The sequence below is a fragment of the Suncus etruscus genome, chromosome 15 (assembly GCF_024139225.1).
Source record: "Suncus etruscus isolate mSunEtr1 chromosome 15, mSunEtr1.pri.cur, whole genome shotgun sequence".
NCBI lineage: Eukaryota > Metazoa > Chordata > Mammalia > Eulipotyphla > Soricidae > Suncus > Suncus etruscus.
In genome coordinates this window covers 13,667,814-13,684,524 of record NC_064862.1, presented here as the reverse complement: position 1 = coordinate 13,684,524, position 16,711 = coordinate 13,667,814, and the positions used below count along the sequence as shown (strand labels likewise).

At 36.1% G+C, this 16,711-nt stretch overlaps 1 protein-coding gene across 1 annotated transcript in view; it reads right to left on the bottom strand.

Moving 5' to 3' along the window:
* The window catches only part of UTRN (utrophin), a 576,171-nt gene that overhangs the window by 125,651 nt on the left and 433,809 nt on the right, over positions 1–16,711 (bottom strand). The window contains 1 exon segment of the mRNA XM_049789386.1: positions 5,576–5,705. Within this exon segment, the coding sequence (XP_049645343.1) occupies positions 5,576–5,705 (130 nt within the window).

Below are 16,711 nucleotides of genomic sequence, written 5' to 3'. Positions count from 1 at the left end.
TAAGAGCAGAGCTACTTAGATAAGTTGCCAAGAAGCCCACTGAGCTCAATGAAAGCAAGCAAACAACAATGCTTCTCCCCAAAAGAAAAAACACAGGTTCCCTAGCACTGAACAGCTCTGTAAATCCTCAGGCAATGAATTTAATAAGAACATTATGAAAATATGTTGTAACAAGCAATGTAAAATATATTATTTTGTACCTCCTAAGGGGTTAGGCTTGGGGGTGAGTGGGAATCTGGGGGCATTGGAGGTGGGAAAATCTCAATGTTGGAACATTGAAAATCTGAAGCAACTGTATTGCTGAATTATGAACAACTTTGTAAGTTAGTTATTAAAAAGTTCTACTCATGATCAAAATATGACTTATGTTATAAAAAAAAAGAAACTTGGGGTCGGAACAATAGCGCAGTGGTAGGGCATTTGCCTTTCATAGGGCTTATCTAGTACGGACCTCAGTTTGATCTCCAGCATCCCATATGGTCTCCCAAGTCAGGAGCGATTTCTGGGCACATAGCCAGGAATAACCCTTGAGTCACCAGGTGTGGCCCCAAAACCAAAAAATAAAAAGGAAATTGGTTATGACTTCTGGATCTGTCATGCATTAGCTACTAACTATAGTTAGCTATAAAATATTTTATCATCCTTTTTGTTTGTGTTAAAGCAAAACAGGGGCTGGAACAATAATGCAGCAGGTAGAGTGTTTGCCTTGCATGCAGCCAACCTAGGTTTGATCCTCAGACTCCCCTAAAACTGTCAGGAGTATTTACTAATACAGTGCCAATAGTAATGCCTGGGCACTGCTGAGTGTGGACCTATAATATATACTTCATAATTTCATATATAGATTTTACATATATATAGTTTTATATATTATGAAATCAATATAACAGAGTACATATTTATATTATTTGATATTTATATATATATCACAATATACATTATTTTTATATGTAAATAATAATCTCATTTGTATATCTAGTAGGATATAAAAAGTCTGTAGAAATGTACAAAGCAATCTCAAGAATAAGAGACTTACTGTTTTCTAAAAATCCATTTTGTGCTTTTATTAAATATTGTTCTATGACAGTATAGAGGTTCCAGGTGTATGTCATTATAATAAGAAAGTTTATTATTCAATAAGAGTATTATAAGCCTTATCCCTTATCTGTTGTGTCAGCTACAAAGTCAGATGATATAAACCAAATAAAAACTAATTCAACTACATAAAAAAGCGAGATTATATTTTGAATGATATAAATTAAATCAAATTGTTTCATATTCAACAAGACAAGGAGACTATTGACAAAGTTTTAAGCTTAAACTTTTGATAATTATTTAGATCAGCTAGTTCAATTAAAAATCCACTTAATAGTCATTTACAAGCAGAATAAATGATTCAGAATGTTTCATACAGCTACATTTCTTCCCTGTTGTCCTTTTTTTATGGTTACCATTTTAGAAAAAAATTAAATACTAAAATGTCATATAAATTCTGCATGCCCCTCAACTGATTTATATCTGTCTTCAAAAATAAGCAGCCTGTCTCATAGTCTCAGTACTGTTCATTGTATAAATTCTGAAAACTCCTGTGTGTTGCTTTACTTGAGCATTTCCATATATCCTTTTTATAATTTTGCCTTTCTTCTTAGCTATCAAATGCCAGACATCATTTCTAATTGCTAGTCTTGTTCTCTCTCTTCTCATTTCCATTTTGCTCTATACCAATAATTCACTTAAAAACAAGTTAAATTAGTTATATCTCAAAGTAAGAGATAAGCCCTCTGAAAGCAACTTTTCCATGTTCAAAAAATATCAAGTTGATGTAATATCTATTGGATACTCAGATAATTTTTCACAATCTTTCATTCTTAGTAAATGCATTAAGCAAGAGCATGGCTGAGATTTAGAGAGACACAGGAACTCAGAGATAAAATAGATTCCTATGGAATGCAGAGGAGTTAGCAGAGTAAAGGGTCCAGTAATGTCACAAATCCAGAACTGATTGGGACAGATGAGCAGGGGTAGGCTATCTATGTGGAACAAAGATAAAAGATCTGATCATTAGGTAAGAGGTTCCTGCAATGGGCAATAAATAGGACAAAGTCAAGAAGAGAATAAAAACTTTGGTGATGTGTGGACATTAGTTTGGAACAAAAAGAACCATGAGACGCTGCTATGTGGCCAAGTTGTGTCCAAATCACTGGACAGCCTTGTGTGCAGGTGAGTGAGTACTGGGATTCCATTTCAGGACTTCTGCTGGTTTTTAAACCAGCTAGCACATATCAAGGTTCTGGTTTAGTTACAATGCAATTTTTTATTACTGCAAAGACATTAAGTCCGAAAGAAGTCCACAGAGGAAGATAGGAAAGACCTGAAATAGGGTCATAATGTTACTAAGGACAGTTAAAAATTTCAAGCATTTAAGTTTGAAAATTACTTCAAAACTTTGAATAACAAAGACAAAAGTGTAGTTATGTGAATTGATAGGTACTATCTTTTGCAAATTATTTCACAAATATTTATATTACATTTTTGTACATAGATAGCAGATTTATGCCTTAAGTTAATATTAATCAATCATCTCTATTGATCTATGTATACATAAGACAATAGAAAAAAATAAGAAGAAGAAAGAGTTGGGAGGAAGAATAAAAGGACCAAGAGAGAAAACTGAGAAATATTTTCTAAAATAGTTAAAAGTTAATCACTATAGTAAAACCCTTTTGGCACTGTTCACATAATAGACTCAATTGATCAGGGTGATTTCAAACAGTCAGGAGTAAGCCCTAAGCAACTTCTGGATGTGCATCCCCAAACATAAATTTTGGGGTTTTTTTGCTTGTTTTAGGGTCACACCTGTTGACGCTCAGGGGCTACTCCTGGCTATGCACTGAGAAATCACTCCTGGTTTGGGGGGACCATATGGGACGCTGGGGGATTGAACCATGATCCATCCTAAGCTAGTGCTTGCAAGGCACCTCTAGCACCACCGCTCTGGCCCCACAATTTTTTAAAAATGGGTACTTTTCATGTCTTTCGGAAGTAATTTTGGGGCCATAATCTGCAATGCTTGGTTGTCACTTTCAGGTCATAAAAAATTACTCCTGGCAGTTCTCTAGAGGACCATGAGGTTAGAGAAATGCATTTGGTATCAGCTGCTTGCAAGACATTTGACTTTTAACATCAGGTAAACAGTCAGCATTACAGAAAATACTCTCAGTAAACAGCCTGAACTACAGAAAATACCATTAGAAAAGGAGAAGGCACAAAAGCTGCTGATCAGAAACGCTACTTTAAAATAAATTTTTAATTGCAAAAGTTAGAATTAAATTGGCATGTCCTTTTTTTTTTGGCTCCCTTCTAAAGAGTTTTTAAAAATTGGGCTTGAAAACATCTTGACTAGAACAGCAAACTAAGAATTTGAAAAGCAGTATTTCTTTAATCTCAAACTAATTCCTGAATAGAAGAATTTATAGCAAATTGAAGCTTTATTGCTCTGAAGCAATTCATTATAAAAATGTTTCTTCCTTGAGTAAAGTTATGGAGAATCAAAGATGAGAATGCCAGATTAAGACAGACTTCACCTGACTTCAGCCCCTATGGACAGCACCAGATGCTATCCACACATTTCTCCTTCCTGCCTCCTGTCCAGGCATGACCCTTGACCTCCCTTGCCAAGCTAATCTACTGACATATTTGTGTTGTTATTAGTGAGATTTTGTTTTGTTTTGGAGCCACACCCAGTAGTGCTCAAGGCTTACTTCTTAACTCAGTTCTCAGGAATCATACCTGCTAGTGCTCAGGAGGACCAAATGTTATGGCAGAGATTGATCTGGGGTTAGTTGCATGCAGGGCATGTGCCTGAAACCCAGCAGTATCTCTCTGGCTTTTCACACACAACTATGCTGCTGCTGCTGCTGCTTCATCTTGCCCCAGCATCGGCACTACCTAGGACTTAATTTTAATCTCTCCCAGTCTGTATCCAGTGCACTCAGCATTCATTCAACAACTATGGTAAGCACTTACTGCGTGTTTAAATATTTTGTGGATATGTGTGTATATAATTTACAGAATATTTAAAGAAATAATTGAAAATATTCCAAAGGAAAATAGAGTTATTTGCAAATTGTGGACTCTGATAACCTGAATATCCCTGAAAATGAATCAGATCTCCAGTAGGCTAACTTCAAGGACAGTGATATTACCAAGGAAAAAATAAACTGAACTTTAGAAAAGATGGTCTGTTTGCACACAAAGACATATCACTAAGTTTAACCAGTCAAGTTATTGAGATTGATTGGAGCTTCCCTGACCATGGTGAATAGGAAATGAATATTGTCTAAATGTCTGAAACATGTCCAGTTATCATTAAGAAAAGCATTTTTCTATCTGGATTCCTTTTACAAGTAATATACAGCTGGATATAGCAAAAAAAGTGGAGTCTTTTGCCTATGCTTTCATTTATTGAAGCGAAAGATAAAAAAAATATTGTAGTTTTTGTTTTTAAAAAACTGAGATTATGGGACTGGAGTGATGCACCATGGGTAGAGCATTTTCCTTGCACACAACCAACATGGGTTGAATCCCCAGCAACCATGTATGAGACCCTGTAATTGATTTCCAGTACTGCAAAAATAAATACAGTAAATAAATACAATTTTAAAGGTGTCGTAGTGTGCTATTTGCAAAATTAATATGGAAAAACAATTTTTAAATATTAACTTATAGAAATTGAGCATTATTTTTTTGGTTTTGGGTCACACCCGGCAGCGCTCAGGGGCTACTCTTGGCTCTACGCGCAGAGATCGCCCCTGGCAGGCACGGGGGACCATATGGGATGCCGGAATTCGAACCACCGTCCTTCTGGACTGAGGCAAATGCCTTACCTCCATGCTATCTCTCCGGCCCTGAGAAATTGAGTATTTTTTGAAGTTGCTATTTTGCATTAAATTTTATTACTGTATTACTTATTATGTAATTTGTTTAACTGTATGTTAGATACAATTTTATTGCTTAAAAAATTTTAGTGTGTTTTAACCATCAACTTTATGTAATTAATTTCCATTACAAAAAAGATGCTAAAATATACAGTCATTTCAGTTTTTAATTTAAAATCTAGACATCCATTAAATATTGGCTTTGTGTGTGTGGGAATTGGGTCAAATGCAGTGATGGCCAGTGTTTATTCCTGGCTATGAGCTCAGAAATCGCTCCTGGCTTGGGGGACCATATGGAACGCTGGGGATCAAACTCGGGTCCGTGTTGGGCAGCCTCATGCAAGGCAAACACCCTATTGCTGTGTTATCGCTCTGGCCCCAAATATTGGCTCTTTGGGTCAAATAATACTTGAAAAACATTTACTATCAGATCCTGAAAAGCTCTAATGAAGTTTCCAAATGGATTTCTAGGCTGTTTTTCTTTATTATTTTTTTAAATTAGTATCTTTATTTAAGCACCATGATTACAGTTTGTAGTTGGGTTACAGTTATAAAAAAGAACACCCCCTTAAGTATTGTAGCTTTCCCACCACCAATTCCTCATATGTTTTAATGATGAATGAAAGAAACTGTCTCACCTGTTTTTGATTGTGGGGTTCTTCGTGGCTCTTCAGGGGCCTCAATGGGCTGATCAGCCAGGAACACTCGAGCTTGGTCTATGGCATTCAGGACAGAATACTCTTTCTCCTTTAATTCACGTGTCAGAGCCTTGCAAAAAGAAGCATAAGTCAAATTAGTAACTGAATGTACACAACAAACAATTAGCACATCTCCAATGAGATCACTTGTAACCACACTGAACAAGTGAATGACTAAGAGCCATTATTTAACCATGTTAGAGAAAAGAATCCATATATATATATATATACATATATATATACACACATTTATATGTATATATATTACATATAGGTATACATTGGTTTTTGGGTCACACCTGGCAGCGTTACTCCTGGCTCTATGCTCAGAAATCACTCCTGGCAAGCTCAGGGGACCATATGGGATGCTGGGATTCGAACCACTGTCCTGCATGCAAGGCAAACACCCTACCTCCATGCTATCTCTCTGGCCCCAGAAATCCATATATTTTATGAGTGATGAAAATAAACAAGGAAAATCAAAGAGAAGATTGTAGAAGAACTTACATATCCAATTATTTTTCTACACTATGCTCTGAAGGGTAATTGTTATAATATATATACTGAGCTTTCACATAATGTACTTTTAGGGTTATCACTACTGTCAGGTTGCTAAAACACAATAGCTTTCAAATAAACATTTTTTAGAATTCTGACAAAAATTTACATCCAATGGTACAGAAGAAGGCAATTTCACAAGTAGTAATGATATTCTCAAAAGTGTTTTGCATTCTTTTGAGTATATTAGGAAAAGAAATTAAGAAACAAATTAAAGCACATGAAATCAAAGCTAAACCAAAGAGAACACATAAAAGACAGTCTCCAATTATCTTAAAATATGTTCCTTCTCTCATGCTGAGGCAATTACTAATTTTCCCTTGAGAGGTTTGTCATGCAAATCTACGATCCTCAGAGCAATTTTTCTTTAGTACTTTTGTTGTGTTACATGGGCTTAAACTTTCACTCCAGTGCCTATAAAAATCTGGTGATTAAAATTCTAATTGACCACGTTTCTAAATATCAACTTTATTCAGTGACTAACATCAGAGAGCCCTAAAGAAACATCTCCACATGTTCTTTTTAATACTTTAGCTGAATCAAAATTGCTAATACTGTTTCTTTTTTTTTTTTCAGGGGAGGGATGACAACCGGTGACACTCAGGGGTTACTTCTAGCTCTGCACTCAGAAATCGCTCCTGGCAGGCTCTGGGGACCATATGGGATGCTGGGGTTCGAACCACCATCTGCCTTGGATCAGCTACACCTCTTCAACAAGTAGTGTTGGCACAACTGGTTAGCCATTTGCAAAAGAAGTGAACTAGACCCCCACCTAATCATGCACAAAGGCCAAATCCAAATGAATTAAAGACCTGAAATCATATAGATTATAGGCCTGAAATCATAAGGTGTATAGAACAACACGTAGGTAAAACACTCCATGACAGTGAGACTAAAGGCATCTTCAAGGAGGAAGCAGCACTCTCCAAACAAGTGGAAGCAGAGATCAACAGATGGGAATATATTAAGCTGAGAAGCTTCTGCTCCTCAAAGGAAAAAGTGCCTAAGATACAAAAGCCACCCACAGAATGGGAGAAACTATGCATGTAAGGCAAATGCCCTACTGTTGTACTATCTCTCTGGCCCCTGTTATTTTCTTTAATTATAAATACAAACACCTACTAGTTCTAATATTTTGCTTTTAGAGCAGTCCCATGGCAATGCATAATAAAAATGCAAAATTTGCTTTATTTTCTAAAATATTGAATTTGAACAGTATTTTTGAATCGATAAAGCCTTTCCTTCTGAATATATCTTTTATTATTTTTAACAACATTTGATGCTAACTATGTTGGAATGACAAAGTATTTGTAAGCTAACTCCTCATCTTCTGCAGTAAATGAAAAGTAAATAAAATATCTGGAAATATTAATATAATCATCTTCTATACACAAAGGAGAGCCACATTCACATCCTATAACTTCCTCTATCAGGACAGCCCAACACACTTACAACTAGTCATGAAAGATATGCAAACTAAATTGCAAATTACCAGAACACTGATCTTCAGGCTTAAAACTGTGGAGCACCCCTGGAGGAAGATAGGCTGAGTCACCTCCCTGCCAAAGTCCAGGCTGCCACATCTACACCCTACAGTTGCCATCATGCCAATGGTCCGTCTTCACTGCTTTACAACTAATTTCTGCAGAGACACCTGAAAAGACAGAAACTCTAGGTACACTGGTTTTGGGACGAAAACCCTAGGGTCTTCTTAGAATAAGGCAGGCAACCTTCTTCCAACCTCCTGAATTTCCAAAAGGCCCCAAAACCATGCCTAAATCCTTCAGCCACCCATATGCAAGCTTATAAGCCAAGTGTTATGGAACCTGGAGTTCCCAGTGTTCATGGCTGCTTTGGTGACACCCTAATAACTAACTCACCAAATTAGATGGGAAAGTAACATAGAAACCTACTAGTTTCCCTAAACAAAACGACACAGAGGGTTTAATAAGCAACAAATAGCTCAATAAAGCCTCAGGTGGTGACTTAGTAATATCACTGTATAACAGTTTCCACCAATTTTCCTTAACTGAAGTTTTTTTTTTATCCATGAGATTCTATTAGCCATTTAATTCTAACAAGCAATAGCCATTTAGTCTTAACAAGCAATATAAAATAAATTAATTTGTGCCTGGCGGGGGGGAAACTTGAGGGGGCAGTAAACTGGGAATATTGGTGGAAAATTTTTTGCTGGAACAATGAATGCCAGAAACAATGTATTATAAACTAGTTTATAAACTACAGTAATAAAAGAAAAAAGAAAAGGAAACAGAACCGGAGATTAATAAAACCATAGAACTAAATAGAACTAGATCAATAAAAAGAACTAGATAAATAAAACTAAGCTTATCTGGAGACAAAAGGAAGCAGGTACTTAGTAGGGGTCCTTGATACATTAGTGCAAAGAGTAGTCACTTCAGTAGTTCGAATAGTATATGCGGGAAACTAACATTAGCAGTATTTTAAGTCACAATATCTAAAAAGAAATGGGGTGGATAGAAAGAATAAGGCTCAGAGAAAAAAAAGAAGAAGCAGAAACAATCCTTTACAAGTGAACACTATGAGTATTTCTCTCATATATTTCACTGAGGGTAGAACAGACCTATGTTTGAAAATAAAGATAATACAACACATACAGCTTAAGTATAAAAGTTTTCACTATTAATTTCTATTTATTGTTAATCTTCAAGTGGGCATTAGGTCATAGAGTGGTAAGGATGATGACAAAGGAGGAATTTGTCTTCAACAAGTTTTAGAATTTCAAACATTCAAAAGAAAATAAATATTTGTCAGCAGAAAAATTACTCAGCAATATTTCATTGTCAACATCCTTGCTGTCTGACAGCTTTTTGCTTTTAACATGGAAGCCCTCACAAAGGGTTATTTCTTGGGCTATTTTGAGCTATCTGGAAAGTTCTTTCCCAGATAATTGCACAGTAGATTCCCTTCTTCAAGGAGCTGCCGTGAAGCCCACCCATGGATTCTACTTAATGAGTAAGCCCTGTTACTCTGTTTAATCATTTGTATATTCCCTAGACGTATCTATCACCTTTTATGATGCAGGGAAATAAAAATGTTCATAACATAAAGAAGCAAGAGCCCAGGCTAAAGATGGAGCCAAGCAACTGATGATTGTCTTAGGCATTCTATCTGGTAATGGGCAATATGACACCACTGAAGAGCTGGATAGGGTGAGAAAAAACTTTATAATATCATGATCAGATTTCTCCGATTCATGAAAACCAAGTCTGAGTCTGAGAAAGCACTACAAAACTAATGACTCGATCTCCTTTTCTTGATCACATTAAATTCCAAGTCTTCTAAAACAATCCTCTGCACAGTTTGTGTTGACAGGGAGAAGGCCTAGTAAACTCCTTTGATATGCCTAGGTAAGAAGGAGGCAAGGCAAATTTAGACAAGTGGGAATCACTATAGATAAATACATAAAGTTTGAATCCTATGTCAATTCACCACCCAAATAAATATCCTAAAGAAGAGCACATATTTAAAAACCTCCGTTTATAACTCTATTTCGCAAAGTTAATTCTGTTATTCAATTTGTCCTATTTCAATTACAGTTAATTGCATGTCAAAATGGGTTTAACTTTCAATGAGATTATGCACATAGTCATTTCACCACCCTTTGCCTCTCAATTTACACATAAAGAAACCCTGGTATTTTCTAACCACCTGGTGAACATTAATGATAAGATAATTAGTTTTCAACAGAGTTATTTTGTATACAGAGCTACAAAGTGTGATTCAGATATAGGTTTTAATATCATGGGATTTATACATGGGCGACCTTAAATGAGTGTAACATAATTGGATGTTTTTCTGTTTAATGACTTTATATTTTCATTCAAAACAATCCCATTCTCAGGTACTAACGAGTGTTATTGAGAATGTGAAAAGGTTGGATTCTTATGCAGTGCTGGTGGAAAAGTTGGAATTCCCATAAACTGCTGGTGGAGAATGTAATGCCTTGAATTGCTACAGTCTCTTTGCAAACAATTTGGCAGCTGTTTAAAATATTAAGCACAGAATTTGCCACATTACTCAGCAATTCCACTTCTAGGTAGAATTTATATATATAAATATATGTATATATGTATTCAAGGCAGCTGAAAGTATATGCACACATAAAAACCTGTATATAAATTTTTCTAGCAATATTATGTATCGTCAAATATGGACACAATTCAATTAACTATCTACATACAGGTGAATGGATAACAAAATGCTATACATTTATGAATGTACATAATGGGCTTTTATTCAGTAATACAAGTTAATTAAATACTTACACATGTTACAACATGGATTAAAGATTTGAATGCATGCAAAATAAAAATACTTAAAAAAAAAGTCCAATAGGTAAATGCATAGAGAAAAGTTACCTTGGGATGGAAGATTTGGGAATGTGCGAGAGAATGCTCATGAATATGAGTTTTTTTTTCTTTAAGATAATGAAAATGGTCTAAAACTAAATAATAATAATAACAATAATCATAGCCATAAAACTGTTGGTTTCTCAGAAGCCACCAAACAAAATACTTTAATGAAGCATTTTTTTTTTGTTTTGGGGTCAAACCCTTTATCATATAAATGGTGGACAAAAGATTTCTTCCAATCTGTGGACTGTCTTTTTATTGGCATTCATCACAAAACAAAAAAAATGAATGTTTGGGTTGGATAGGGGGAGGGGGACTATCATTCACTGTTGAAGTAAATGTAAACTGGTCCAGCCTTTATGGGAAAAATATGTATATTTCTCAAAATCTAGGGACTGAGCTTCAATATGTCAGCAATTTCACTCCTAGGAATATATCCTTATTGTCCAGAAACATAAAGCAGAAAAGGAATCTATGCTGACTGTAGCACTATTCATAGCAGTCAAAATCTGAAAAAAAACCAAATGATCAAGAAAAAAAAAAAAAAACCTGGATAAAGAAGTTAGTTATAGGGGCTGGAGAGATAGCACAGCAGTAGGGAATTTGCCTTGCATGCTGTAGTTCTAGGAAGAATAGTGGTTCGAATTCCGGCATCCCATATGGTCCCCCATGCCTGCCAGCAGCGATTTCTGAGCACAGAGCCATGAGTAACCCCTGAGCACAGCCAGATGTGACCCCAAAACAAAAAAAAAAGTTAGTTATAAATTAAACATTTCATAGCAATTAGAAAAAATGAAGTCATAAAATTTGCTGAAGCATAGATGGACACGAAGAATACTGTGCTAAGTGAAATGAATCAGTGGGAGATGAGCAGACATAGAATGATCAGTCATTTTCAAGATATGAAGAAATATAGCAGGAGAATAATATCCAAAGACAATATAAATAAAAGCCAGGAAGACTGGTTGTTGGTATAAAGACTGCTATAATATGGCAAGGTAGTTAGTTAGGCCAAAGAAGGGAGCACTATAACAATAATAATGGGGAGTGATAAAAAGATAAGGTGATTTGCATTATAATCTTTTAGTTACAATACTGCAAACCATAGTGCCTAAAAGGAAAAAAAGAACTGTCTGCCATAGGACAGGCTGAGTGGGGGAGGCAGGACAAAAGCTGGGTACATTGATGGAGAAAAGTGAACATGAATGAAGGAATAGGTGTCCAAACACTGTCTGACTAAAAATTAATTGTGAACAGCTTTCTCACTGTATGTCATGTTGATTTAGTATAAAAATAGAACATTCAACTGCTGCCTCATCCAAAATTCATTGGACGTACAGGATAGAATTTTCCAGTGAAGGTTTTTTACCCAATAAAATTCAAGGAAATATGGTAAGTATAAAAAATACCACTTAATAAAAATCACAATTTCAACTCCTCTGGAACTTATCGTCTACAGAAGAAAAGAGAATAATGTTACTGTTACTGTATTAAGGACCACAAATTATTAAAAAAACATGTAAAAAAAAAGAATAGTCAGGAAATATAAAGAAAGGAGAATGGGTTTGAAAACAAGTCTTTGTTTTCAAAGAAATATATGAACCATTTATTGAAAAAGAATTTAGAAATAGATTAGGGCAATTAAAGGAAAGCAATTGAAGAAAAAGAGAATAAACAAAAGGAAGGCAATTTAATCTCTAATTATTTTTCTCCTTAATTAGCTTCTACTGGTTCATTTAAACTAAAACAAGCCCAGGAATGGCAGGTAAAGAAAACCTAATTCAAATATCCAAATCTAAGTACTACTATTGCAGAGTTTTTATTCTCAATGGAATTTCTAGAAACCCAGCAGCCTTTGATAAAATAGACCCCGATCTATTGATCAGGGTGTCCCCCAGGAACATCTCTGAGAGACAAAATGAATGAATTGGTCCTGACTCAATGGTCCCTGCCTAAAAAAGAGTGTCTACATGACCTTGCAGAGTGGTCTGAGAGGTTTCTTCCCTTCTGTAATTGTGAGTGAGGAGGGAACTCAAAGTTAAGAAGGCAGAAAGAAATGACTGGCTTGGGTCAGGACAATCAATCCCTCTTCATTCTCCTCCTGAGGATGGTCAAGGTACTGCCCAGCCAATATCCTTGGTAGCAGTTATAATGGAATACTGTGCCTGGGATAGACTGGACCATGCAAATCTCTATCAGAATCTGAGAGAACCAAGATAGCGGAGAGGAATCCTTGCCTCCCCGATGTCCTAAACTGGGAGCTGTTATGGCTGGGCTGAAGTTTAAAAAGCAGAAATAAACATTAGGGTCTATACAAAATCCTGGGACAATCCTTCACCCCTTCAGTTATAATTGGAGCCTCTTCTTTCTTTCTTTCATCTTAAGTCATCATCCAAATTGTTGATATTTTAAGCACTCAAGTTCACAAGGATGCACTTTTCTTTTAAAAAATGTCTAGACCACATTAAAATGATAGAAAAAACCATTTGTTTCCTGATTAAATAGATTTCTGCTGTATTCAAAATAAACTCTAAACTTCTAACGAGATTTGGACAACCTCCAGGCACCACCACAATTCCACCACCAGCAGCACTGCTGTCCAATGTGCTTTCCTACATATAAAATTTCTGAGCTTGAATTTTTTTTTGCATTTTGAATTATATTTGAATTATTTCTATTCCTTGAATAGAAATTATTTCTATGTATTCTATTTCTTATTTCTATTCCTTGAATTGGCCTTCTGGCCTTTGTACTTCAACTCCTCCATGGCTGAGTTCTTAGTACTGAAATCTGAGAACTAAATTAAAAAAAAATGGAGGATTCAAAACAGTTTTATTTTTTATTTATTTGTTTTCTATTTTTATTTTTGTTTACTGATTTATTTTTGGGGGGCCCATCTGGTGGTACTCAGGGGTTACTTGTGGCTCAGCACTCAGAAATTTCTCCTAGCAGGCATGAGGACTCTAGGGGATGCTGGGGGATTGAATTCAAGCAAGGCAACACACTACCTGCTGTGCTTTTCTTTAAAAAAAGGCATAAAAGGAAAAACTTCTGGGCAATTGGTGCATCATTGGTGAACAGTTGCTAGAAGTGACCTAGAAGGGCTTGGAACACCAGGAAAAAAAAGGGCTCTTATAGAATGTCATATAACACAGTTATTGGGCCAAAGAGATAACAGTGGAAGTAGGGCACTTACATTGAATGTTGCTGACCAAGGTTTGATTCCTGGCACTTATCTACCACCAAGAGTGACCCCTGAGCAATGAACCAGAAATAAGCCTTGGGCACTGCCTGGTGTAGCTTCAAACAAATAAGCAACTCCTACCCTAAATTATGCTTTGGGCTGGATAAATAGTAAAAGGGTTAGGTGCTTAGCTTACAAGTGGCTGATTTCAGTTCAGTGCCTTGAACACAACCAGAAGTCTGCTCAGCGACTACCCCAAAATTAATTTTTCAAGATTTTATCTATATATTTTATATAATTTACTGGTCATCACAGGTAAAAAAAAATAAGAAGTGAGAAACATTCCCCATGGGTCAACGGCTTTCTTCTACCCTCCCAGCTCTGATATTAATTTCACAATCAATACACAGATTATACGTAAAACAGGGGACCCAGCCTCCCACTTGGGCTCCCTTAGTCTTGCTGATACTCTCACAGCCTCTGAGTAGAGGCTTCCTACTTGAGACAGAAGGCATACAGAAGACTCACAAAAGCCTAAAAAGGAAACTCAGTGAGTGGGTACTTGAAAACATTGTTTTGTGGGCCAAAGAGATACGATACAGGTGTTTAACCCCTGGCACTACATAGAGTCTCCTAAGTATGTCCAGTAGTGATCCTTGAGCACAGAGCCAGGAATATACCCTAATGACAGGCAGAGGCCAATGTGTCCCCAAACTATATATATACATACACATATAGTCTGTAATAAATATATGTAGTAATGAACAAAAGCCTGATCAAGATTTTCAGACTAAAGCCTCACATCAGAGTTTAGTACACACTATGTATACACAGACACCCTTTGTATGAGGCTACAGTGTTCTTCCATAACTTGTCTGCACGAATGACAACAATATCTTGTTCTGCTAACTCCAGGTGAGATGGCAAATTAGAAGACAATTTGAATCTACTCAGTGCACAGAACAACTAGCTATTTCAAAGACATGCAAAATCCAAAGTCTGCCATCAATCTCAGCTCCAAAGCACTTTTAGCAGACCCTATTCACTATATCTCACAGAGGAAAGTTTCTTGCTATTTATGTAAACACAGGGTGACCAATACCAAAACTTAGCTTTCAATTCGCAAGAACAAACTGAATTCAAATTTTCTAAGGAAAAATTATTGTCAGAAAAATAAAATGATACAATACTCCAAAACTGAGCCAAAATATTGGACTAAGCATAAAACAATGTTACAAGTCTATGACTACAGTTGTTTATAGAACAAAGAAATAAGGTCCGGGATATAGCTCAGTGGTCATAGGTACACTCTGCATGTGCGAGGTATTCAGTTAAACAACCATCACACAAAATATAGAAGCAAGTAAAGATGTGTGATGGTCAAAAAAATATGCTTGCAAATCACACAAGAAATTATATCTCGACTCTTCAATGAAAATATTCTCTATCTTTCTAGATATTACTAAATCAAGCATTTCTAACAAGTTCTCCTGTTTTATTTCTTTTTTAATTTCTTTGGGTGAGGGACTTTAAAATGGCCATGCTTGAGGCCACTTCTGGAACTGCTTGGAGATCACAGGCAGTGCTAGGGAGCAAAGCAGGGTTAGCTGCCCGCAAAGAAAGTGGCTTCATCCTTACACTACCTCTTTCTCCCTCCTTTTCCATTTCCTTTGGCAAGGAACTTGAATCAGGCATTTGACATTCTAAAATTGCTTTCTGAAGTCTCATAATGACATAGAATATCAGCCGTTTGATGCTAACAAAATAAAGCTCATAGTGAAGGGGGACAAAATGAGAAATTCCAGGCAAGGGTACAGTAAAACTGCTTTTATGCATTGCTAGAAGCAGAAAATTGGTTCAACCACTTGGGAAAGTAGGTTGACAATATATCAAGAGTCATTACTATGTTCAGATTGTGTGAAACAAGAATTTCACCTTTGGGAACATATCCTAAGGAAATGATCCAGAAAAAGCTACACTTGTAAATGTTTTCATTATAACATTATTTGTGATATTTTTTAATTGAAAGCAACTTAAATATCTAACACCTGGTATATATTTATGTTCACTTTGATATGGAGATATGAGGCACCATTATATCACCTTAAAATTATTGTGATAATAAGTACACAACAATGTGAACGAATAGGCATGACATAAGTTTATGAGAAAAAAGACAGAACAAAAATAGGGAGCTATTAAAAATACATGAAAGATAAATATGCTAAAGAGAAATAATATAAAAAATGGCTTCATTACTGTGGCCAAATTACAGTCAATCTCTATTCTTACAAACACTAGTATGCCCATAATTAAAAATTCATTTAAAAAGGAATGAGAAGTAAGATCATACTTATATGCCATTAAATTTTTTCAAAAACAGAATTATTAAAAAACAGTATTATTTTAAAAATAATTTAAAACACCATGATTTACAAAGTTATTGACAGTTGACTGTTAGACATATGTTTGTTTTTGTTTTTGTTTTTTGTTTTCTTATTTTTGTTTTTTGGGTCACACCCGGCAGCGCTCAGGGGCTACTCCTGGCTCCATGCTCAGAAATCGCTCCTGGCAGGCCCGGGGGACCATATGGGATGCCGGGATTTGAACCACAGACCTGCATGCCAGGCAAATGCCTTACCTCCATGCTATCTCTCCAGTCCCCACATATGTTTTAACACAAATTCTTCCACCAGTGTTAACTTCCATCCACCAAAGTTCCCAAGTTCCCTTCTGCAACTTGACAAGCACATTTTATTTTATTTTTATTTTTATTTTATTTTTTTGGTTTTTGGGTCACACCCGGCGGTGCTCAGGGGTGACTCCTGGCTGTCTGCTCAGAAATAGCTCCTGGCAGGCACAGGGGACCATATGGGACACCAGGATTCGAACCAACCACCTTTGGTCCTGGATCGGCTGCTTGCAAGGCAAACACCGCTG